The sequence below is a fragment of the Tyto alba genome, unplaced genomic scaffold (genome assembly GCF_018691265.1).
Source record: "Tyto alba isolate M040663 unplaced genomic scaffold, T.alba_DEE_v4.0 Super-Scaffold_20, whole genome shotgun sequence".
NCBI lineage: Eukaryota > Metazoa > Chordata > Aves > Strigiformes > Tytonidae > Tyto > Tyto alba.
Genome location: NW_024881283.1, coordinates 8445242 through 8469760, shown reverse-complemented (window position 1 = coordinate 8469760; position 24519 = coordinate 8445242). Strand labels below are relative to the sequence as shown.

The 24519-nt window shown below is 42.6% G+C and overlaps 3 protein-coding genes across 8 annotated transcripts; 2 read left to right on the top strand and 1 right to left on the bottom strand.

Moving 5' to 3' along the window:
- Window positions 1-414: 414 nt before the first annotated feature.
- LOC104356259 (zinc finger and BTB domain-containing protein 8A) lies at window positions 415-8041 on the top strand. Of its 4 annotated transcripts, none has more exons than XM_042793912.1 (5): window positions 415-1777; window positions 2887-3850; window positions 4809-4981; window positions 5240-5565; window positions 7514-8041. In XM_042793912.1, exons 1-5 carry the CDS (start codon window positions 1475-1477, stop codon window positions 7659-7661), a joined length of 1914 nt encoding a protein of 637 aa, XP_042649846.1. In that variant the 5' UTR covers window positions 415-1474; the 3' UTR covers window positions 7662-8041. The 4 variants fall into 4 exon arrangements, with proteins under 4 accessions (XP_042649846.1, XP_042649845.1, XP_042649847.1 ...); XM_042793911.1 differs by having other exon boundaries at window positions 2887-3874; window positions 4812-4981; XM_042793913.1 differs by having other exon boundaries at window positions 2887-3874; window positions 5240-5536.
- A 43-nt stretch (window positions 8042-8084) lies between these two features.
- On the bottom strand, window positions 8085-15163 carry ZBTB8OS (zinc finger and BTB domain containing 8 opposite strand). Of its 2 annotated transcripts, none has more exons than XM_033003249.2 (8): window positions 15034-15163; window positions 13326-13510; window positions 11857-11881; window positions 11108-11229; window positions 10794-10876; window positions 10338-10390; window positions 10042-10078; window positions 8085-9343 (listed from the first exon to the last, which is right to left on the bottom strand). In XM_033003249.2, the coding sequence occupies exons 2-8, from the start codon at window positions 13411-13413 to the stop codon at window positions 9257-9259; spliced, it is 495 nt and encodes a 164-aa protein (XP_032859140.1). In that variant the 5' UTR covers window positions 13414-13510; window positions 15034-15163; the 3' UTR covers window positions 8085-9256. The 2 variants fall into 2 exon arrangements, with proteins under 2 accessions (XP_032859140.1, XP_032859141.1); XM_033003250.2 differs by having other exon boundaries at window positions 14935-15047.
- A 116-nt stretch (window positions 15164-15279) lies between these two features.
- RBBP4 (RB binding protein 4, chromatin remodeling factor) lies at window positions 15280-24353 on the top strand. 2 transcript variants are annotated; one of them, XM_042793916.1, is made up of 12 exons: window positions 15280-15478; window positions 16487-16631; window positions 17327-17472; window positions 18780-18953; window positions 19867-19982; window positions 20140-20300; window positions 20415-20541; window positions 20666-20743; window positions 21871-21947; window positions 22058-22115; window positions 22211-22321; window positions 23206-24353. In XM_042793916.1, exons 1-12 carry the CDS (start codon window positions 15463-15465, stop codon window positions 23269-23271), a joined length of 1275 nt encoding a protein of 424 aa, XP_042649850.1. In that variant the 5' UTR covers window positions 15280-15462; the 3' UTR covers window positions 23272-24353. The 2 variants fall into 2 exon arrangements, with proteins under 2 accessions (XP_042649850.1, XP_042649849.1); XM_042793915.1 differs by having other exon boundaries at window positions 16484-16631.
- The last annotated feature ends 166 nt before the right edge of the window (window positions 24354-24519 follow it).

Below are 24519 nucleotides of genomic sequence, written 5' to 3'. Positions count from 1 at the left end.
CTGTGCCCAGATCCCAGCACTGACAATCACTAGCATCTGTCAGCATAACAACAGTGCTATCTATTCATGTCTATCGAAAGCCTTAACTGCAGAGGGCTAGCGGAGTCAAGATTTGCATTAAGTGAGGATTACAGCTAAACTAAACTTGTTTAATTTATCCTAAAAAAAGGCTTTTTAAAATTATATTTTAACCAAAGACTTGAGGCTAAAGATAGCAGCAGTCAGGAATAAGCACACATGGTTAGGGTTTATTTAATGAATTTACAAATTCATAAGGAACTACCTCAGTGGACTGCTGAGGCAGTGATCTGGTCAAGGTGGCACTGGGGACTTCTAACCATTTGCAAGGTAAAGAAATGTAAATTATAATCCAAAAAGAGTCCAAAGAGTTAAATCTGTATTCCTTTTATTGTTTCTACATGACTAAGTACAGCAGGATTCTAAGAGTAGTTCAATATTTTAGTAGAGGCATTCCAACACCTGCTTGATTTTTCTGGAACATCTCAGGAAAGTCAGAAGTCAACTAGAAGGTTACTATTAGTTGGAAGGCAACACATACAAGAAAGAAATAGAAGAAAATTTCTCTAATTCCAGCCAAAAGGTTGAGTTTTGAAGAAAAGGATCTTATAAACATCAAGACTTTCAATGTAATTTTCCCATTAGGTATAAATCTGTACCAACAGCCTGTATGTCTGTTCAGTGATGGGTATAATTTGATAAGAAACTTAGAAAAGCTTATAATACAATTTAGTTAAATATTTTCTATACTGTTTAAATTAGAAAACCACCCACACTGGAGTTAGCATGTTTGATCAGATTTAACTCTTGAAATGCAGAAAGACATCTTACTTTGTGCTTCAAGAATTTTAAATATAGTAGCAACACAGAACAAAAAAAAAAAAAAAGGAAAAACAGAGGAATGGCAGGAAAAAGATTTCCATGTCTTGGTTTAGCTGTTGTACTAACTTAAACACTAATGAAGCTCTCTGACACACTCCAACCTGACACTTTTTACTGTGCAAATGAGAACTGTTCTTTTACTGTGTTCTAACTGAGCCTGCTTTGAGGAGATTGTGCCAGATGACCTGCAGAGGTTCTTTCTCAAAATGATCTAGAGGAACAAGATGGAATCTGTCTCATCTTCTGACAGGCACAATATTGAAAGTGTCTTGTCTTCTAATGGGCATCCTGATTTGATTTTCTCCTTCCACACAGAAGGGAAAAAAAAGACATTCTGACATATTGCATTCCTGCTTGCAGTACTTTGGATTAGGATTATTTCCATTGTTTTAACAGAAAACTTCCCTGTTATAAAAATGCTGTTATACTGAGCAATGTAATATATCCCATGCCACAAAACTACAGTTATTTCCCATTCAGGTGGCGCCTTTCTTTCACACACAAAGATATCTAGATTGGCCTTTAACAATAGCAATGCATTGTCTGTGTTAGGGTGGTGGGCCTCCCGGGCAGCATGTGGGAGTGGGAAGAGGCGAGCAGCCCCGGCTGCAGGGCGATCAGGCCGAGGAAGCCGCTGGGCTGCGCCTGCAATCGGTGCGTTGCCCCTTTAATTGTGTCCCCAGCCCTCGGGCGTCTCTGTCCAACGCCCACGTCAGCAAATACCTTTTGTTTCTCTCACGTTCGGGCTTCCAGGGCTCGGGGCTGCGGGACCGGCGCGTCGCCTTCAGCCACGGCGAGCCCCGACGCGGGGCCCGGGACCCCGCATCCACCGCCCGCTCCCCTCGGCTCGGCGGCAGCCGCCCGCAGGACCCAGCCGGTGAGTGGCGGCTCCCGCACGCCGGCAGGCCAGGCAGGGCGCCGGGATTCGGGGGCGGAAACGGCCCCGGAGCGAGCCTTGCTGCGAGGGGCACCGAGGCACGGCCGCGGGCTCCGCAGGCTCCGCGGGCGCCGGGGCCCGCGGGCGGCGGCCCCGCTGGCAGCCGCCCCTCGCAGCCGCTCGCTCCCGGGGCTGCACCGCGTCCTCGGCGGGCGCCATTTGCAGCCCCGGGCGCGGCTGGCAGGAGCCAGGCGCGGCAACAAAGGGCTGCGCGGGAGCGGGCGGCGGGTGCGCGGCGAGAGGGGCCGCGCACGGGGGCGGCGGGGGCGCTGCCAGCGCGGGGAGGCTGCGGGCAGCCGGGCCGGGAGCGGCTCGGGCCACGCCGGGCGCCCGGCACCGGGCGGCGGCGGCAGCGTGGCGGGGAGCTCCCCGCGGAGCCGGCGGAGCGGCAGCCGGGGCTCCGCTAAGGCGGGCGGCTGCGGGCTGCGCGCCCGGCCCGGCCCGTCCCTTCCCGGCCCGTCGGAGGGGAGCGCGGGGCCGGCCGGAGCGCTGGCGGGCGCTGGCGCTGCGGTCCCGGCGGCGGGAGCGGGGGCGGCAGCCCGCGGAGCCGGGAGGCGCCTCGGCGCTTTGGCGGGCGGGTCCGGCGCCGTCGGGCGTCCCGGGCTGCCGGTGGTCGAGCGACCAATCGGGTCGGGCGTGCGGCTGAGTGACGGCGGCCTCCGCCAATGCCGGGGCAGGCGGCCCAGGCTGCGCCCACAGCTGGGGGGCTCAAGGCGCGGCGGCTCTCGGCAGCTGTGGCCTCCCCACGGCGGGGGGGGGGGGGGGAAGGGGGGGGCCAAGGGCTTTTTCTCTGTTTGTGGACCGTTCTCGTCTTCGTCGATGTAATCTTAAATTTTTTAGGATAAGCAGGAATCCCGCTGACACATCTTTTCACCTCTTCTAGAGTTGTTTCTTCCCTCGTGTTATTTATTACGCGGGGTAGGGACTGCAGGGAGTTTGGAGATACACACACGATGTTCATGTCTTTAAAAATCGAGCTCATATCTTTAAAATAGGATTCAACAACATTGGTTTAGATTGTCATGATTATACTTGGTTTTTTACTTTAGAGCAAGCCTTCCTCTTACTCCCTGACTGGAATGGAGATTTCTTCCCACCAGTTTCACCTCCTAGAGCAGCTAAACGAACAGCGGAAGCAAGACTTGTTCTGTGACTGCAATATCCTGGTTGAGGGAAAGGTCTTTAAAGCACATCGCAATGTGCTGTTTGCCAGCAGTGGCTATTTCAAAATGCTCCTTTCGCAGAGCTCGAAGGAGACGAGTCAGCCAACAATAGCTACTTTTGAGGTCTTTTCTCCAGAGACATTTATGGTTATCCTGGACTTTGTGTATTCGGGTATATTGTCTTTAACCGGTCAAAATGTGATTGAAGTAATGTCAGCTGCTAGCTACCTGCAGATGACAGATATTCTCAATGTCTGTAAGACGTTCATTAAGTCCTCGCTGGATATTAACGAAAAGGAGAAGGATCATTACCTCAGCCTTTCAGCCAAAAGTACAAACAGTGAACCTGTGCGTCCATCACTTTATCGGTCAAGAAGGAAAGCAAAGAGCAACCCCAGGCGTTCCTATTCAATCCCAGAAGAAAAGGCTAATACAGTGAATGAAAATTCCTGGAGCAGTTACAGCAGCTACCTATCCTCACAGGTGATTCTTCAGCAGGCAGAAACACAGCTATCGAAAAGAGGCAGAAAACAGGCCTCAACGAGAAAGCGCCGAAAGCACCTCGGGCTGTCACAGACCCGTGATTTTGTGCAGTATAAATCGAACAAAGTTGAGCGGGCCAGCGGAGGTTGCAGTGCGTCGGATCCCAGCCACATCTCTCAGGTTAGAGAGGAGGATGAATTCAATGCCGAGAATAACGTTGATCATGATGATTACAGATATAATCACGAATCAGAAGTGATACCAAAGAGGTGGACTGTTGCTCAGCTAGAACAAGAACTTTCAAGAACTCCTGAGTTCATGGAATTAAAGGCAGAAGAACTGACCACCTCAGTGCCCGCAATTTTAGGTATAATGGGTAGTTGGAACGAAGGTAAAAAATACATGCGTTTTTGCAAAGTTTGTCTTTATTTGGAAGAATCAGATGATCTTTTGGAGAGAATTTGCATGGCTGCATGAAAACCAAAATGATGCCTAGAGTTGCCGATTATTTTCTTGATCTACTCAATTATAGTGCCTAGCAGAATGAGAAACTCTGAAGCTAGAACAGGGCATGAGAATTAGCATCAGAGAGCTTGACTCAGGTATTCTGTAAAGTTAAAACAATACGTTCCAGATTATTTGGACCCAAGTGGACTTTAATGAAGCCTCAAGAGCTGTCATTGACTTGGGGACCTGAAGGACTGAATTTCTCTTGTAATGTCCCCAACACCTGGCAGCAATAGAGGCATTCAACCTAAGTCCATCACAAGAGGAGGTCCTGTCACGGGCAGGACGCTGCATTTCCTTTAAGGTCTAAACCAGCCCAAGCTTCATGACTGTTTGGCCACACTACATAAAGCATCTAAACTCTTGATGGACTGACAGCGTATGCCTGTGGTGATGGAATAAAGTTGACAGGTGTATCCTTATGTGCGTTCCCTTGGAAATTCATGTACCTCTATTTTATTATAATTGCATATTTTTAAGACTTTGGGCATCCCAGTATATTACATAGATTATAAGTGTCAAAGCTATGAACTGTTAGCCGATGGAAGAGTCAGATACAATGACTATATATAACAGCTGTGTATTTATGATCATCTGTATATCTAAAAAATACCCTGAGTAAGAAAGAATACGCTATCAAATGACTGTTCAGCATGTTCAATGAGAAATACTGGGTTTGGGGGATTATATTATGGGATTTTTCCTATTTGTGACAGACCAGAGGAAAAATGAATGGCTTATCTAAGCTGAAAAATAATCAATCTACTACATGAAGAGAGGCTACTGCTATTTGACATTTTACCTGTGTTTTTCTGTAGCAGATGACCTACCTCGGATGCGATTCAAATGCCCCTTCTGTACGCACACGGTGAAACGACGCGCAGACCTGAAGCGACATCTTCGGTGTCACACAGGGGAGCGACCGTACCCATGCGAAGTGTGCGGGAAAAGGTTCACCCGACTAGAGCATTTACGTAACCACTTCCAAACGGTACGCCATTTCAATCGGAGATTCAGCCTAGGAAAAAAAACACAGGATGCCATTGGTACCAGCTGTTCAGTCATTTCCAGAACTAATACCAGAAAAGCTTCCTAGCTGCACATCAACCTTAATTATTTATTTAAATTGGCAAATTATGTTTTAAATTTCATTTTTTAGAATGATTAATTCAATTTTCGTTTTCTAAAAAAAATTTTTAAATCTGCTTTTGGGTGAACACTGACATTTTCAAATTTTAAATCTCTTTAGATACATCAAGCTTGCAAACTGATCTGCAGAAAATGCAAGCATCACGTAACTGAACTAACAGGATGTGTTGTTCAGCAAGGAACGAGACGCTACAGACTGTGCCATAAGTGTCTGGCAGAAGCTAATTTTGATAGCATCCCTGACGACTTAGATGCAGAACATTCTCCTGTCTCCTCCATGGGAAACAAACGTTCCAAATGGGCTTCAGAGGAGGAACAGAAATCAGATGAAGAGACGATGGAGGAGGAACCGTATAATCTGGTTGTCCGACATGTTAATGATGATACTCCAGATGAGGTAGATGAAAAGGTGAAACCAAATCTTAGGTAGATATATTTGTATATTCGTTACTGTTGTACTCAAGATTAAATTACTTGTGTCCCACCAACTAATGCTGGTTTATTACCTTCATTCAAATTAAATATTGCTAAAATTCTATAATGAGCAGTAAAATATGGACTACAAGCAATTTTTTTTTTGTACTTGCAGACATGCAACAGTGTAACTGCTTCTAAATGTAATCCAGAAAGTACTTATTATCTAGAAACTATTTAGAAGAATTGATCTATATTACAAAGACTTGCTCAGAACTCCTGTTCATAATGAAAGTGTGAACCACTTTACAGTTCTACAAAGATTCTATATTATATAGATTTTTTAAAAACCAATATTGATAATTTGCTTTGAAAAAGTCTTACTACAGTAAGCAGTTAAGAAATGTAAACCACGTTTTTGTTGACACTGTAATTAACATGTATATACACATCAGAAACTTCAAAAGAAAGGAGTAAAGAAAACAAATGGAATTCTTCCTGTTGAAGAACCTATTTACAAGAGCTTTGTTTCCTGGGTGAGCTTACTGCTTCTTATCATTCAGAAAAGCATGAGAAGTTTTAAAAGAATACACGTGCCGTACAGAGACACACTAATGTGGTCCCAAAGAAATAAAAGTGCCATCACTGGAAGCACAGTTGTCAGTTTTTTTCCATTTTTTTTTTTCAGGACTGGTGCAAGATTTGCTTAAACTCCTGTCTATCTCGTGCCAATAGAATAAAGAGGACAAGTTCCTTTAATTTCAGTGTGACACCTGTGATTTAGATCATGGAGCTACTTTAGAAAGGACAGTTTCCCTTAGAGTTTAAGCAACCTTTGTAATTCTGGAGTCTCTTAAACTTTTTTAGTCATTATATTTTTTTCCCAGTCATTTGGGTCAGAGAACCTCCACTTTCTAGAGAAACTGAAAATGCTTAGTACTAACATAAAAAAAATCTTAGGGAGAATGTATAGAAGAAACATTCTGTCTGAGAGCAGAGAATGGCATTCCCAGTAGGTACTCTTGATAAAGAGCCACTGTTTGGTCTCATGTCTCATTTTATGCTGCATTTCCTTTCCTGTTAGCAGAATCTGTAGCCTGAGGTTACTGCCAAGCAAGCAAAAATTCCCTGTAGAGAATTTGAGAACAGCTATATTGATTCACATCAAGATTCTCCCTGTCTCCAATAGTTGCCATTAACAGATACCGAGGGAAAAGGGAGAACAAGGCAAGCCTGTATAATAATTCCCTAATGTTCTCCCAAACTCCAGCCATTTTCAGTTTAGAGGATTTTCTTAATTTGGGATTTGTACATTTAGTAATCACCAATGCCTATCTTTTCCAAGTACTTCACCACTCTACCCTTAAACTCATCTAAACTTCTTGCATCAACAGAATCTTTTGGCAAATGCCTCTACAAGTCTAGTAGTCCTGTGAATCCTGTGTTCTTTGAATCTGGCTGCTTGAACAGCCACTCCCACATCTACCTGATCCCACAGAGATGCACTCAAAGTCACTACAGAACTTGCTCAACTAACAGAAATAAAAGAAAGGTTTGCAGTTCAGGCATGTTTTTTAATTAACTACTTTCAGGTAGTTGTCTCAGTAGGCCTCAGCTCCGTGAGACTACAGCCAGTCATTGGGCTTCTGTAATGCAGTGAGATAATACGACTTCCAGTAAACACTAGCTGAAACCTGTCACTCCCACAGCTGTGTAAATGGAACAAGGAGAATTTAAAGTCTATTTTATAGTGGGTACTTAATACTGAAATAAAAAATAGATGATTAACACTTACTTAAATTAATTCCAAGTGTTTTTCTGGCAAGCTCCTATCACTGTTTCTAAAAGCAGAGCATTCTACTGTGTTCCTACAGCCGGTGACTGATGGTATACGCAGGACATCTCAGCACTTCTACAAAGTTACATTTTAACTACATAAATTTCTCTTCTCCCATTTTAGAGGGCTGGGCAAAAGGAGAGGACTCCCCCGCCACCGCCCTTCAGCCCCAGCGCCATCTCCTCAGCGGCCCCGGCTGCCGCCTCCGGCTCTGCGGAGAGAACAAAGCCGCCTCAACTCGACGCCTGATTGGCTAATCCCAGTCGCTTGACCCAGCCAGCCAATGAGGTGCCAACCCTGCCGGTGAGGGGGCGGTAGCCGCGCTCTGCCCGGCTGAGGGGCCGCGGCGCCGGGGGGAGCTGCCGCCCGCCGCGGCCCTCACCTCCCGGCGGGAGCCGTGGCCCGCCGTGCCGGGGGAGGGCCCGGAGTCGTCCATTTCGAGGAACGCCGGCAGGCGGGCGCAAGCCTCGCTGTCCCTCTGCAGCGCTGCTGTGTCTGGCCAGGCACTGTGCTGGGCCTGTGCTGGGGCCCTGGGGCTTCTCCTGAGGAGGGAGGAAAACCCAGTGTGTAAAAATCATACCTCTTTTTATACCATCAGATAGGCCTATCGCTGTTCTTATTTATTAAAAAGTCTGTTCGCCTTAGCAGAGAGCAAAGCGTACTGGCCAGAATTATTCGCACACAAACCCGTTAATGCTTTCAGTCAAGTTTTATTTCAGCATCGAAGCTTTTTCGAAAAATAAGAGGGATTTTATCCCTCGATCTTCACAATATGGAAATAAAACCAGATCTATTTAAAATGACTTTACAATAAAATAAAGATGAGACAGTACCTGCAGAGGTGAGGCACCCGTAGCATTTACAATAAAAAAAGCAGGTCAGTCCAGCACTGACTGTCCCTTACTGTGCCCCTCTCACATTTAAGTAGCCATGGCAGGTAATACACATTTACTGTCCAGTGATTTAAAACAAAATACACTTTTGATTATTTTTGATTAATTTTGATTCGGTGAAATCCATGATCCTTTGACATAAAAGGATTGTCTGTATTGTCCTTTCTAAAGGAAGCTAGAGAAGCTGATCTGAATCGTCTGCTTTTTCTAAAAGAGAATTAGCTTTCAAAAGACAGTTAGTAGTGAACCCACAGAGTCCAGTGAATCCCCTTCTACCATGGCAGCAAAGCAGCCTAATTTTGAGAGTGATAATAGGTGCTACTAGGATCCCATGCACATGGTCCCATGCTTTCAGAGTTCATATTGAAATTTATTTACAGCAATTCAGCACCACCTGCTGGCATGACTTTTTTTTTTAAAGTAGTCTGGAAGGTGTGGTGGTGGTTTTTTTAACTGGTGTAATTTCTTTGGTGACCTTTGCATGGTCAGAACTTTTTCTGCATTAAATCCAACCCACTATAGACATTTTGGACCCTTTATATAATATGGAAGAGTGGTATCACCTCAGAATTAGAATCTGCAAATGAAATAATGTAGATTACTATATCTCCTGCCACCCAGCAAAAAGATAGTATTTTAGATAGCAGCTCCATTAATTTACCTACTTAGTTCATATAGCACGTAACACATATATCAGCCTTAACAGCTGACTACTAGCATTCCTGAGGGACTTTCAATCCCCACAACTCTTCCTCTCAACAGCTAGTTCTTTTTCTCCCGGCATGCAGGTATTTCTCTATCTCACCATCCTCAAGTCAAAACAGAGGCTGACATTCCTCACAATATTCCCTTCAATTTATGACTTGAATTGGCCAATTCCTTAGTTACTTTCACATGGATTACAGTTTTCAAGGGATTTTTGCCAGCCAGTGACAAGTATCCACTCGACCACACTTTCCACACTTTTCTTGTTTTAAATATCAATGATGACAAAGACTTCCGGCTTTTCATCTTCACAGATCTGCATTGCCGAGTAAGTTATGGCTTTGACCTCTGTGCCCTAGAAAGAAAAGACATAGAAGCATGGATTTTCCAAATTACATCCCTTGTAGCAGTTCACAATAATACACAGTACTTACTGCCTTCTACAAATGCTATCCAGTTTAACAGTTCTTCTTAAAAAGCTGTATTTGTTCTGATGAGTAAGTTGGCACACTAATGGCAATGACTTGGCCAGGCCAAATAGTGAGTAAGTAACTCTTCCCTTATTTTATTGCCTCTTGAATACTACAAATTCCTCCTCTTACCTCTGACAGAACATCAACATTTGCTATGCTTATACTGACACAGCTAAAGAGTTGGCAGGGAGATAAGGATTTGCTTCTAGCAATGCTTTAGGGGGAAAAAAAAATCAGCAAAAACTGACTAAGCAAAATGCTGTGGTAATACTGTGAAACCCAAACCCATGTACACATTCTGAATATAGATTGGTTTACTGTTTTATCAGCATCACAAAAAGAAAGCCAAATGTTGACTTTTGCTAGCGCTGAGAAAGCATCAGATGCTCAGGTCAACGGTTTCAGGAACACATTCACAAAAAACAAGCAGAAAGTGAGATCTTAAGTTTAGTGCCTGTGATACCATTCAGATACATTTATGCTTTGATCTCTTGAGAACTCAAAGGTCTGATTTAAAGACACCACACCTCCCCATCCTACCACTAAAATGTAAAAGATGTACAGATGAACCACTGCATACCTGCGGGTGTTTGGGTAAAGAGAACTCTTCTCCCCACCTTTAAAGGAAAAAAGAAGAGAGGTGGTTGGAATTTTGGTAGTATTTACCAAATGTTATAATTAGTTTAATTGATAAGCATAGGACAGTGAGATTTTAATTTGAAGCCTCAAAGGAAGAGAAAAGGAAGTCCGTAATCCACTTTTTAGAAAGCATCAGTGAACTCCAGCACATCACAGCACTTCAGAGTGGCTGCTCTGAAGGCAATATGTGTGTTTTCAGTAAGGACATTAATTACTCAGCTGATTGTTGAAGCTCACCCAATTGATCTTATTTTGAATTGCATTCGGTCAATGTAAAGCACTTTCACCTCCTGCAGAGAAAGTGAGAGAAATATGTCAGTAACATCTATCTTCAGGCGGAAGTTCTCAGTAAATCCCATTTACAAGAGTTGTATTTCACTGTTTAGATGGAATCTAAACCCAGAGAATCTGAGCAGCCTCAAAGAGATACACTGCTACTTGGAACACAAAGGCAGCAGAGCTGCCCCTACCATATAATAGCAGCTAATAACTGGTGCTTGTGGTAACAAAGCTTAACAATTTGTTTCTCAAATCTTTCTGCCCTGGTATTTTCAATTCTCCATGTGTTGTGGTTAAGTGATCCATTGTGTCCCTTTTTTTTTTTTTCCCTAAAATAACACTGTGTTCACAGCTGGTGTTATCAGAGAATATCCTCAACCTACAAATGGGAAAAGATCAAAACAGAACACTTACCCTGGGTATAAAAAACTCATTAGCACTGAATTTATACAGCCACTCATCCAAGAAGTGGAAGAGAAGAGACAACATGTCATGTCCTGCACGGTTAAAGCAAAGCAGGTAGTCAGTTGATTGTCTCAGCAAGAACAACCCAATGTTTTAAGAGTACATCAGATGTACAGCTTCTGCACTATTAGACGATTCAGATTAGTGATGCTTGATTAGATTTTGATTAACTGCAACAACACTACACGTAAAATTCAAAATTTTGGTACCCTTCTCCCTCAGGGTTCATACAGTTCCAATATAAAAACTCAGCGTGGCCTTACCTTCTGCCTCTACCTCTACTGTATCCACAGGCTCCACAGTCTCTGTGTCAGTCATGTAGCCAAACATGGCCATAACACACTGCTCAAAGGCTTCTTCCAAAGTGTCTCCCCAGGCATGTAGCCTGAAAAGACATGAGATAATATACCAGACCATAACAACAACAACAACAAAAAAGAATCCCAAAGTATTATGCAGGTGAGCAATCAGAGCACAAGAATTAATGCAGAGAAAGTGAATGAACAAAAATACTTGCTTTTCTATACCCATGCACTTGGGCAGATTACAGAGATTTTAATTCTTGAGGTTTGTGAGAAGAGTTTCTTGGGAGAATATGGTAAATAAATGTTTTACCAGACAACAAGAAAGTTATTTTCTGGTTTGCCTAATTGATGTATATAAAAAATGGACTACTCAGAAGAAATTTGGTTTAAGGGGAAAGAGATTAAAAGGAGATTTCAAAAGGCATTTCCAAGTAACAAGAGGCTTAATCAGAAGCACCATAGGAATGTTACATTTATAAAAGAAATCAAACATATGGTTCTATAGTCTCCCAAGAGCAGAAACAAAGTAGCTCTATACTCTCTCAAGAGCAGAAACAAAGTAGACCATGAAAAAACCCAGTGTGTAACATTTCAGAGTTCCACAAGGTGTACATCTGCAACCAATCTTTGACAGTTACTCCAAATTTATAGCAGTGTAAGAAATAATCAATTTGTCATATTGAGAAACCCCAGCTGTCCATACTTACTGCACATCTGCTGTGTGATCCAAATCTGAGGAGGAAGGAAAAAGAAAAGGCATGACATCACTAAAAGTATTTTTTAAATCTAGATTTAAAAAAAGGAAATCAGATATTGTTGTTATAACAATAACTTTTTGCATTCATTTTCAGATGTGAAACAGTGATAATCTATTTTCTAGTATATTAGAAAAAGTCAGCACAGGTGAATCTTGGATTATTTCTGCCAAGTGGAAAAACAGTGTTTAATGTAATTATGTCAGTGCCCTACGTGTACAACCCTGTGTGCAAGGTATGGCTGTTGTAACACAACAGGCTTCTACAAGTTAACTGCAATAAAAAGAAACTTTAACTGGGAATAAAGAGTTTTTGCTGAAGTCTGCAAGACTGAAAACTATTCATGCCGAGGATGAGATTTGCAAATATTTCTGGCTCAGTGAAGAAATATACCTGTCCACACCCAAAAACACCCATTATGCAAAAATGAGAAAGAAAAAAAAAAGTACATAACACAAAACAGGAGGCAATCTTCACTAACAAGGTAGAATTAATATCCCAAACATATACCAAGCTTTACATGAACGTCATTTATATTCATTCAGAGGAATGAGAGAAATGCAAAATTATACCAGGTTGGCAGAAACAGAGCTAACTTGGGATGTAACATAAATGCCATACCATGATCACTAACCGAAAGATTGTTCTGATGCTGTTTAGATCGTTCACACACTATTAATGGATTCTCAACAACGGTCTCTAAAGCAAACAAATTCCAGTGGATGTAAAAGAAGAATAAAAGCTCTTCCAGTTAGGGAAACAGCATGACGGTTGTAATATGTCACCATATTTCTTCACTGCTATCGAATACAGATCTGAATGCATCCTAAAAATTTATATATTCTAAGAGAGTAATAGGCACCATCCCTCCCGACAGACACGGATGAAATAGAGAAGTCAGACATGGAATGGTCTCCTGTGAGTGCCTGAAGCTAGCCCTTGGGCTGCCACCCACTTGCTTGGCAAGTTCTTAGAAGACATTCCAGGGGTGGGGAAAGGGAGAGATAATGATCTTTAAGTAGTGCATACAGGAGAAAAAACACCACACAGAAGACCAACATGCATGCTCCTGAATATCTCTCAGTATATAAGAGAGAGAGAAAAATGTACTGCCTTGCTAAGAAATAGCTTGAAAGGGGAAAGTTTTCAAGGTGAGACGTAACTAATTTATTTCTATCATGATTTCTTTAGCACCCATAAAAAGAAAGGCATTTATCTGTGATAATGAAAACTGTAGATATCTTGTCTCCATTAATTCAACTACAGATGCATCCCACAGTCTAAACACATACGATACTGGTGTATTTATAAAGCCCACACGTGCCTAAAAAGCATATCCTGCTATCTTCCTTTTCCTCCCTCCCACTCACAGTTGTACTGTCTCACATACGCTGCAGCAGGATCAGGTTACAAATACTCACATTCATATTTCTTATTGAGTGGTGGGTATTTGGCTTTGACAGCCTTCTGCTCCTCCGTCAGGTTGTAGTCCCTCTCATCGGCTGCCATAGCTGCTGGGCTCGAGCAACACTCACTCACTTCCTGGTGGTAGGAAACACGGCGACCTCGGCAAGTGCATCAACCCTGCCAGGCTTCCCCTGGGATGCTGCGGTAGAAGAGGGAGAATTGCCTCTCAGTTCAGTTTTTCACTTGATAACAGTTTGATAACACTTGTACACAGGCTCAGGTATTCAGAACAAGATACTAAATGCACGTTGTTTAAGTTGTTTGCTATCAAAACTGTCAGCAGGAGACAGGGGACGTTTGGACTTCAAGCCGACACCACTTGCCTCATGAACTGATATGAGTTATGTTCAGCCAGTGAAGTCAAGGGATCACAGCCCTTATAGAAAAAGTGGACTTTGACCTTTTCTGGGAAGAACCATGTTTCTTCTTCCTTGCTGTGTACAACACCAAGCATTTAATTCATCCTCAAATAATAAAATACAGTAATAATGAAAAATAATGAAAACAGCTGTGAAGTAAATTAAACTTTCATGCTTCAGACAACTTTTACAGAATTTTACAGCTGAGGGTACTTAACACACTGGTACGTTACACAGCAAGCTGAAATATGCATTGCCTCCAAAACCCTAGATATGACCTTACCAATTACTTTTCTTTAGGAATAAAGGTCACCTTCTCTTAGGACAGGGATTGTATTTAAGCTGTCAAACCTAGAAGCACATGCATGGGAAATATGACTGTCACACAAGTGCTGGAATTGCCCTATGTTCTTTTTCTTGCAGAATATTTTTTAATTAAAAATTAAGAAATTTAATTAAAATGTTTTAATTAAAAAAGCCCCAACCAAACAATGAACTGTACCGAATCCCCATTTAAAAGTCTAATTCTCAGACCAGATCTTAGTAGTTGCTGTTTCATGCAAGCTTTCATTTGTAATCCTAACAGATACAAATTGGAGAACCTGATTAACTTCCAGCTAATTAATTTTCCTCATATGAGACCTCCCCAGATTTCCAGATATAATAACCATTCTCACTCTTAATTTTTTTTGTGCATAAAATTTATCCATAGCTGAGCCCAAGATTTCCCCAAATAATGCAAATGATAGCATGTAACATCATCAAGCCTACTTTTTAACAGGAGTGGTTCTTATTCTGAGGTTTACAAACAAGACCACACAGGATTTCCAGTTTATATTTTCTGGTAAGCATCTAAGTATGATGCAAAGAGAAGTTTGAATAGGAGAAGCCTGTGCTCTTCTTAGGGAATAAACACCCAGATGAACACACAGTTTGATTTTAAACCTGTGAAGCCTTGACTGCGGACGGCCAGATCCACAACTGAGCACCCTGGGCTACTCACAGCAGATTTATCAGAACCAGCTACGTACTCCGGGTTGCTCTCTAAAGCTTACCGCTGCGCCGAATTAGGGAAAAAGGGAAGCTATTCGTGATTATTGACAATTAATAACCCAAGAGCACGTTGAGGATATTCCGAGGGTTTCTGAGCAGCCCTTTGAGGAGGGAGGGCCGCGAGGGCCGGGCCTCGGCCCCACACACGCACCGATCCGATCCGGTCCCGACAGTCTGCCCACGGCTGCGATGACCGGAGGGAACAGCAGCCGCAGCCACGGAACCTCCCGCTCCCAAACCGGGGCCTCACCCAAGAGCCGCCGCCGCCGCCCCCCGCCGCGGTCGCCGCCGAGCCGCCCCTCAGCGAGAGGCGCTGCCACTTTAAGAGCAAGCGAGGGCCTCCCCCCTACGGAAAATGGCGGCTCCCAGGGGAGCTTCAGCAGCCGCCTCCCGCTCTCCCCCCCCCTTCCCACGTGACCACCGGGCGCGCTCGTCTGCCCCGTGTCCCCGCCCCGTGCCTCCCGCCGATTGGCGGCCGCTGCACGGCGGCGGATGGTGATTGGCCGGCGTTGGCGCGCGAAGGGGTGCGCGGCGCCGGAGCGGCACGCAAGCGGGGGCAGGAAACAATAGAGCCTGCGGCCGGAGGGGTCCGAGCAGGGAGCGGAGGAACCGGCCGCCCGCTTCGCCCGGCCCAGCCCAGCCCAGCCCCGCCACCGCCCCGCTCTCCCCCCGCCCCGCCATGGCGGACAAGGAAGGTAGGGCTCGCGGTGCGGCGTGGGGTAGGCCTGGCGGTGCGGCCTTCTTCGCTCGCGGCTCCGTGAGGCCCGGGGGTACGCTCCCCCCCCCCCCCCTTTCTCTCACCCCCTCCCTTCCCCTCACACCCCCCGGTAACGGCCGCCGGTCTGAGGGGAGCGGGGGCGGCTCCGCCAGGGGGCGCGCGGGGGCGGGGCCCGCCGGTCCCCACGGGCACGGCCCGCCGCGCCGCCTCCCCTCGCCCACGGGCCGCGCGAGGGAGGCCTGTGGCCCGACGGCCGGGTCCTTCCTCCCCGTCCCTCCCTTCGATCCGTTTGTACCCGCTCCCCAGGGAGGGCGGTTTGTGTTTTCCGAGCAGAGGCCGGTGTGCCGGTAACCGGGCGGTTGGGAGCGGGGAGGGCCGCAGGAACGCCGTGCCCTGCCAGGGGTGTGGGCAGCCGCCTGCCTGGCGCAGACAAAGAGATGTCACCGGCCGCGCTGCCGTGTCCCGTGGGTCTGCTCCCACAGGCCCAGCTGCTCTCAGTCACATTCTCTAGGGGGAGGCTAGTAGCAGATGGGATGAGAAAGTGTGCGAGAGAAACAAGGCAACGGAAGGAGCCTTGGAAAACTGGATTTTGGGAACTGGTAGTTCAAGGCTGCACCTAGACCGCTCTGTTTAACAGCAGTTACTGGACCTCCCGCATTTAAACATCTTTACAATTCTGGTTTTTACCCCTGTGACACCAGTCATCAGAATTTTATTATGCTGCTTCTGTTGAGATGATGAAATGTGATGTAGTTAATACTAATTCCCAGCCTTACATCCAGAAACAAGGATTAGCATGTGCAACAGAGAGTTTTTAATCATGTAGCAGCAACTCCAATAAAACAGTCGTAACAACAAACCAGGGTGTGATATAGTTGGCTCTTTATTCAGTTGCCCACTCAGTGTTGTGCATATGTTGTAAATGTATTCATAAAAGCTAATTGTATGCATTTTAAAAAAAAAAAAAAACCCAAACCTTTAGCAGCCTTTGATGATGCAGTGGAAGAACGTGTGATCAATGAAGAGTATAAAATATGGAAAAAGAATACTCCCTTCTTATATGATTTGGTAATGACCCATGCTCTGGAATGGCCCAGCTTGACTGCTCAGTGGCTTCCTGATGTAACAAGGTAAATTGATCCTTTTTTTTTTTTTTTTTTTTTTTTTTTTGTTTGTTTGGGGTTTTTATGTTTTTTTTTTGTTGTTGTTTTTTTTTTTTTTTTCCAAAGCAGAATAAATAGTAAATCTAGGATCACTTTTTGTTAAAGTAAGGCAATATGTGATTCCTTTCTATCTTAAATTGCTTTTTGTACCCTTGCCTTGCTGACAGCAAGTTGGTGACTAAATACTAGAAAGATAATCAGTACAGTCATTTTTAATTTGGGAAGATGTCTTTTATTACCGAGAAGATATTTTTACACACTTTCTTTCCATGTTTTTATTCTTCCAGCTTCCCCCTCCCCTTTAAATAAGCAAAAAAACTACTCAAAGCCGGAACTAGATATAATTTCTGTATAAGCACCATTTTGTCCTAAGCTTCTGTAACAATAGCTTGCAGTAAATGTTCATGCCTCTCAGAGTTGTACTTGGGAGGAGCCACTAACATCCTTAAAGGAAAGCATGGGAATGATGGTCTGGTTTAGGTTGAGGTTTTGAATTAAGAGATTTACTCTGGAGGAAGTGAGTTTGGTGTTGGAGCAAGAGAGCAGTAATAACTTTAAAGAGTGTTATCAGTGTTAAAAGCTGACATCAAAAATGTTGTAATCAGCTCAGTATTTGTGTAAAATCCATCTTTTGTTTCTCAAGTAACTCTCTTCCCTTGCAGACCTGAAGGCAAAGATTTCAGTATTCACCGGCTAGTCCTGGGGACCCATACTTCAGATGAACAAAATCATCTTGTGATAGCTAGCGTGCAGTTGCCTAACGATGATGCGCAGTTTGATGCTTCACACTATGATAGTGAGAAAGGAGGTAAGGGACCAAAGATGTGGACCAGGGGGGAGCTTTAACCATTTTTTCTTTCCCTTCTCAAAAGAATATTTGTCTTTCCTTAAAGTTCAGGCAGCAAAATTCAGATATTAATTATAAACTAATTAATTTATTTCTAAGTGGTACGCTTACTTAAAAGACAAATACTATGCTTTTTGAATGTATGTAATGTCATAATAATATAATGATGAGAAAAGAAGGTGGCAGGCTTATTGCAAAAGTAGGGGGGGAGGAACCTTGCCCCTCCCTGTATCTCATCAGGAATTGACATTGAATTGTATGGAGTACTGCTTATTTGTATTTTTATCATCACTTTTGCATTACATAAACTCTTCCAGTGAGAAAGTCATTCATGTAAAAGAATATGTTATTTCAGAGGAGTGTAATGTTTCAGATGTTCTTCTCGTGTCTGAATTCTGCTGCCTGATAGTTGTGCCAGCCCCTCTTGGATAAAAAGATTATTGTGCTTTGTTTGGTACATCAGTCTTGAATTTGATCTTTTCTGTAATCTTACTTGGCTGTCAGCATTGCTACAAGTTAGACATTTCTCATTTTCACTTGGTTGAATCTATCTTTCTACCTGGTGAAAGTCCTTAATGATCCAGTGTTTACTTTTTTTGCTGGAAGCCTACATTGTGCAATTAGTGTTTTGATCTTTGGGTTTCTGAGTTCTTCATAAACACCGTGTTGTCTAATAAATACTTTGGTTTTCTTCTCTTTCAGTATTTCTCAAATATCTACTACTCCAAATTAAAAACAAACGAAAACCCCCTCTTTTTTTCCAGAGTGGTGCTGTGCAATTTTGCAAATGACTAAGTTACCATAACTTTGCTTAAAAAGATAAGGTAGCTTTAGCAAGTTATATTACAGTCCTGTATCTTAAACACAGTGCAGCAATTTGTTTTTACCAGCATTTTGTCTATTCTGCAGAGCTGATTTTTGTTATATTTGAAGGTGTCATTACAGCACATCTGTTTCAAATGTACAACACATCTTCATTACAGATAGGAGGTTTAGATATGATATATTTTGGGCTTGTGTTGTTAAACTTGAAACAGTACAAAATTTTCATGAAGAAATGGTCTTTAACTTAGCCAAAGTCCTGATATTTTAATGTTACAAATACACGTGTTTTAAACAACATGCCATTTAGAAACTGGATTCTTTCAGTTACAGTTGTCTGACTATCTTTCCAAATAAATGCTCGGTACTACTGGTCATTGAGTCTGGATCTTTGTGTTGATCTGAAGCTGGCTTATTATTTAAAACTACTAAATTCTTATTTCCAGAGTTTGGAGGCTTTGGGTCAGTTAGTGGAAAAATTGAAATCGAAATCAAGATAAATCACGAGGGAGAAGTGAACAGAGCACGTTACATGCCACAGAACCCATGTATCATCGCTACAAAGACTCCATCCAGTGATGTCCTTGTCTTTGATTACACCAAACACCCTTCTAAACCAGGTGTCTGCTTCTTTGTTATGTCTGTACTTCAGAGATCAGCCAGCCCTTCCTTAAGAAAAGGTTGATGTAGTGAAAAAGAGGTTGAAAAGTTTTGTGGACTGCATATAATTTGTTTTGTTTTGTTTTGTTTTTTTTTTTTTTTGAGGAAAGTAGGTATTTAGTGTAACAGGTTATTTTATATGAAGCTTAAACATACGTATCCAATATGTATCAAAAGAAAGGTATGCCTTTTTTCCTTTTGCTGTTTTACTGCATGTTTTATCATGTCACTGGATGTGTTGGTATTTGGGGTGGTGGAAGGTGGCTTTTTGGAAACTGTGATTTGCTGGGTAGCTGAGCTGTTGTCCTGGTATCCTGGAAGGATATTAACAGTCATTTACTGATGAACTCGCCAAGATCATAGCAAGTAACTAGTTCTGACACTTGAGGGGAGGATCGGAAGTGCCTTTCTCATTTTCACAGTGCAGTTGGAGATGATGAAAAACAGAAAAATATTGCACCAGCAGAGTGTTTAGGAAGAGTTTTTTCAAGCAGTAATTGAGATGGACTGCTGTTCCTCCATCCAGCTAGACCAGGAGGCTCCTGGGCTCCTTTGACTCTTCAGCAGGACTGTAGCACTGATTTAGAATGGACCACTGCTGCTAGGCCATCCAGCCTAAAAAAAAGGGCAGCTTGAAAGAATCTGCAGTGTGCTTTTATTAAGCTAAGATGACAAACTGCTCTGTTATCTCAATGCATTATATTCTAATGAGGTGATTCTTCACTTGGGGAAAATGCTCAAGAGGATAGAGAGGGATCCTGTTGAAAATGCCAGAGCAGAGTTTAGTAAAGCACAGTAAAACTTAATGCCAGCTATTCCAGGATGTGCTGGAAATGGTACTAGGCACCGAATTCTTATGCCACCTCTTTACAGACCCTTCTGGAGAGTGTAACCCTGATCTGCGTCTTCGTGGACACCAAAAGGAAGGTTATGGGCTGTCCTGGAACCCAAACCTGAGTGGGCATTTGCTTAGTGCTTCTGATGATCATGTGAGTATTTTAAGTATAGCTGGGGTACAGTCTGCACTTTGTGTCCCTTGGCAAAGGTCAACATTTTTTTTTCTTTGAGGGGGAGGACATAGGGGACGTAAAGAGAGTGTCTGTCTAAAGATGTAATTTCTTTAAAAAAATAATTTTTTTTTTAAAGACCATTTGCTTGTGGGATATCAGTGCTGTTCCAAAAGAAGGCAAAGTGGTGGATGCAAAGACCATCTTCACAGGGCATACAGCAGTAGTGGAAGATGTATCTTGGCACCTGCTCCATGAATCTCTCTTTGGATCTGTTGCTGATGATCAGAAGCTCATGATGTAAGTGGGGCAGTGTCTTCAGCTTCTGTCCCTCTTGCTTTCCCATCTGTGCCTTTGTCCCTTAGTAAAAGGGGGTATAAACCTTTGTTTCAATTCCACGTTTTCCCCTTACAGTTGGGATACTCGGTCAAATAACACCTCCAAACCTAGTCATTCAGTGGATGCTCACACAGCTGAAGTCAACTGCCTCTCTTTCAATCCCTATAGTGAGTTTATTCTGGCTACAGGATCAGCTGATAAGGTACTTCTACCTTGAACTTGGAATATACTTGTTTAGTTTCTGATGTTTAAATGTGGATGTGTACATTTGTTACTTGAACAAAAAATTATGTGGGGTTGGTTGTTTTTTTTTTTTTTTTCCCTAGACTGTTGCTCTATGGGACTTGAGGAACCTAAAACTGAAGTTGCACTCCTTTGAATCACATAAAGATGAAATATTTCAGGTATAACAAAATATATTTATCTTTTATGCACATAGACTTAGTTCTACTTAACTGTCTGGAAAAAATGAAAAACTTTATTTTCCATTCTGTGTTTTTATTACATGTACTTGCACTTAAAAGCTCAGTATATTCTCTCATCTGCTTGTAATTTTCTGGCTTATTGTTGTGGAGCTGTACAGTGCACTGTGTGGGGTAGAGCTCCAGTACAGATAAGAATGTCCAGAAAGCCAGGGACAGAACTTAACAAGGAAACGGTCGAGCGCTTTTTCCACAACAGAAGGGTGAAATGCTAGCAGTCCAGAGTAAATGTAAATTATTCATGGCAGCAGATTGAAGCAGGGAAGCACAATGAAATGGCTGCAGTGTTTTCATCTTGTCCTGTAGGAAGGCTTTAGCCAGTAGCCGTTAAAGGGGATCACTGGAACATTCTGCAACAACGAACAATTGCTAATTTTGCTGGTGTAAATATAGAATGTTAACATCACGGGTAGCATGTGCTTTTCAGATACGGTATTTCCATCTCCAACTCATGCCTTAGAAGAAAAATATGTAGAGATTTTTTTGTAGAAGGATTATGAGTTAAGACTGTAGTTACCTCTAAATAAAATTACACATAGAATCTTGAAATGTCAGGTTAGTGTGCAGAATTACGTGTTGTTTTCTAATCCTGTGATCCTATTAAGTGGTATGTTTTGGAGAGATTTATCTCCAGCAGAAGTAGTAAATGTGAGCTTTTGGGCAGGGAAGCTTAATCACAGTGATTTCTTTTCATGTGTAAACTACCTACTACTTAAGGAATCCGTAATTTATATTTGTGCAATCCTTATTAAGATAAGAAGCAGCTAATATCCTGAGCTGTTTGCACTTCATAACATGTGGCCTTAGAGGAAAGGTTACAAGTGGTAAGTTTTTGGTGCTCAAATGCCTTGTTAGTATATGAATGTTCATGAACGTACCTCCTGTGTTAGAATGTTACTATTGTGTATACTCGTTTCAAGTAAATACTAATCTGAATTCTCATAGAGCTTTTACGATACAAAATACAGTGGTGTTTGTGAGTGTCTGATGTCTGTTGTGTTACAGCTTCTTAAAACTGACTTCCTTTCTAAATTCATCCTTGTCTGTAGGTTCAGTGGTCTCCCCATAATGAAACTATATTGGCCTCCAGTGGCACTGACCGCAGGCTAAATGTCTGGGACTTGAGGTAAATCCCAAATTAGTCATGTTGTCTTAACACAATATTAGTTGCCTCTCACTTTAAGAAAAACAACCAACCAAACCCCTACCTTTTCATTTTTTATTTTTTTTTTCCAGTAAAATTGGAGAAGAGCAATCCCCTGAAGATGCTGAGGATGGTCCCCCAGAGCTGTTGGTAAGTCTTTTGAATCTCACTGGTTGTTTTGACTAATTATTCATTTCTGTGGTTTGGATTTGAAAACATTCCCCTTTTTGTTTCCCCAATACTAGTTTATTCATGGTGGTCATACTGCAAAGATATCTGATTTCTCCTGGAATCCCAATGAACCCTGGGTAATTTGTTCTGTATCAGAAGATAATATCATGCAAGTCTGGCAAATGGTGAGTTTTTTGGGAAGGTGCAGGAAGTGGCAAATGAGAGATGGTGCTGAAGTGCTGGGATTTCAGCATTCCTGGTTTTATTTACAGCTCTCAGAATTACATTGTAGCACTGCTCAAATCTCAGAGGAATAGTGAATTCACTTTAGGTTTGGTTGAAACAATGGTTTACAAATACTCAGAAGCTGGTTTGTGTTTCTCATGATTTAAAAAAAAAAAAAAAAAGTACTGGTGTAGAAGCAAATTTTTCCCCTCTGTTTGAATTAAAACAATGTGTGTGAGAACCAAGGATGAAATTGAGGAAATTGAGGTTTCTGTTTGTTATTGTCTCAAAGAATTAAATTTTTCCAAATGATATAAATGTCCTCCTGAGGATTGAGAGGGGTGGTGGTGAATAGGAAAAGTTTATTGGCTCTAAATTATCAGCTGTTGAAGGTTTTGGAAAACAATCTTGTATTGTTTGAATAATCTTTGACAAGACCATACTCCTAATTTTTCTTTGACTATAAATTGGTTCACAGAGGTTTTGTTCTTAGTAGCCTTCTATATAGTTCTTTTGAAAGGTGCTGCTGCAAGGTAAAGGATCTACTAAATTTATATAAGATAGTCTGTTAATTGAAGTAAGTTTTGCAGTGGTCTCTACTTTTAACAAGGCATATTTCCATAAGCTACAGTAAATTTAGCGGGTACTCATGAAATGTTTTGGAGACATGGTTGTTACAAAAAAGTAATTTGTGTTGCTTTAATGTTAAATGGCCTTGAGGGATCAGGGATAGGTACCTATCTGCAGATGAAAAACTGCCAGAACTTTTTGAAGTGTTCTAGCAGGTGGAATCTTCTTCAATGTGGTGGTAAATGTTGCTTCAGTTCCTCCATCTGTCTTGCAGGCGGAGAACATATATAATGATGAAGACCCTGAAGGAAGTGTGGATCCAGAAGGTCAAGGATCCTAGATGACCACCTTTTCCTGTTTTTAGTCTTTTTTCCTTCTCTTCCCTCTCAACCCTGATATTGACTTAACACTGGTTTTGAGACACACGTAGACTTTGTGTTCAGCCATCCTTCTGTAGATACCATCAACAGCCTTTTAACCCAGACAGTGAGTACTCCCTAAGCAAAGGGCTTAGCCCAACTCAGATGGTACCGTGCTGTAGCTCCTTGGTCAGATTTGCTACAGCAATCTCTTGTGTATAGGGCTGGCTGGCCCATTTTAGCTGCCTTCATCACACAGAGCAAACTTGGTTTTGGTTGGTTTTTTGGTTTTTTGTTTTTTTTTTTTTTTTCCTCTTTAGCTTGCTACAGCTGCAGGCTTTTGCCTAATTTAAACAAAAGTTAAGTTGGTAGAGCTGCCAGAGTATACTTGAGCCAATGGAGATGATACAAGTGTTAATCCATTGGCAGTTCAGAAATGGAGTATGAAAGGTCTTGTCCTCTTCAGCACAACTTAAAAGTCTTGGGATTCCTCTAGTTAATCTGTACCTTGTGTTTTTTTCTGCCTCTGCAGTTACAAAACAGACTTGCAGATTCTGACTTGAACTGAAAATGAATTTCTTTCTATATTTTTGTCTCTACTGGTAATTCTGGGTTTTTTCATTCCTTCCTTCCTTTCCCTTTTCTCCCGTTTGCTGGGCAACAGCAGTTTGGATTCGTTAGCTATTCCTGCAGAACATTGTTCACCTTCCATGTATTTTGCTCTATTGTGTGTTTCTTGAGCTGTGTTTTCACGTATATTTCTTTCCTTTCTGTGAAATGGTTTTTAAAACTTGGGGCCGCCAAGTTGTAAAGGTGTATGTTTTTACCAACTGATGTACCACAGATGGCATGCCTGGTAACCTGAAACAGCATTGGTAGCTGGTATCTGTAAAGCAAATTAAATGTGGATGAACTACTTTTTTTAGGAGTTAGTCCTTGACCACTAGTTCCTGCACATCTTCCACTAGGGTGTCCTGTTCCACCAGCAACCTGTTACTCTCCATGCTCTTCATGACTAATTGCGTGTAAGTGCTTCAGATGGAATAAATTTTTTCTACGTAAATGCTGTGTAGCTTTGTGGGTTTTTTTAATTTTTTTTTTTTTTTTTGTGAGCTGATGTTTTCCTTCTGCATTAACTGTTTTCTCCAGTGTAAACTGTACCTCTTCAGAAAGCAGAGAAAGGAAGAGCATAGTCTCTACCTCTGTGTCCTATGAGACTAGGTGCTGGT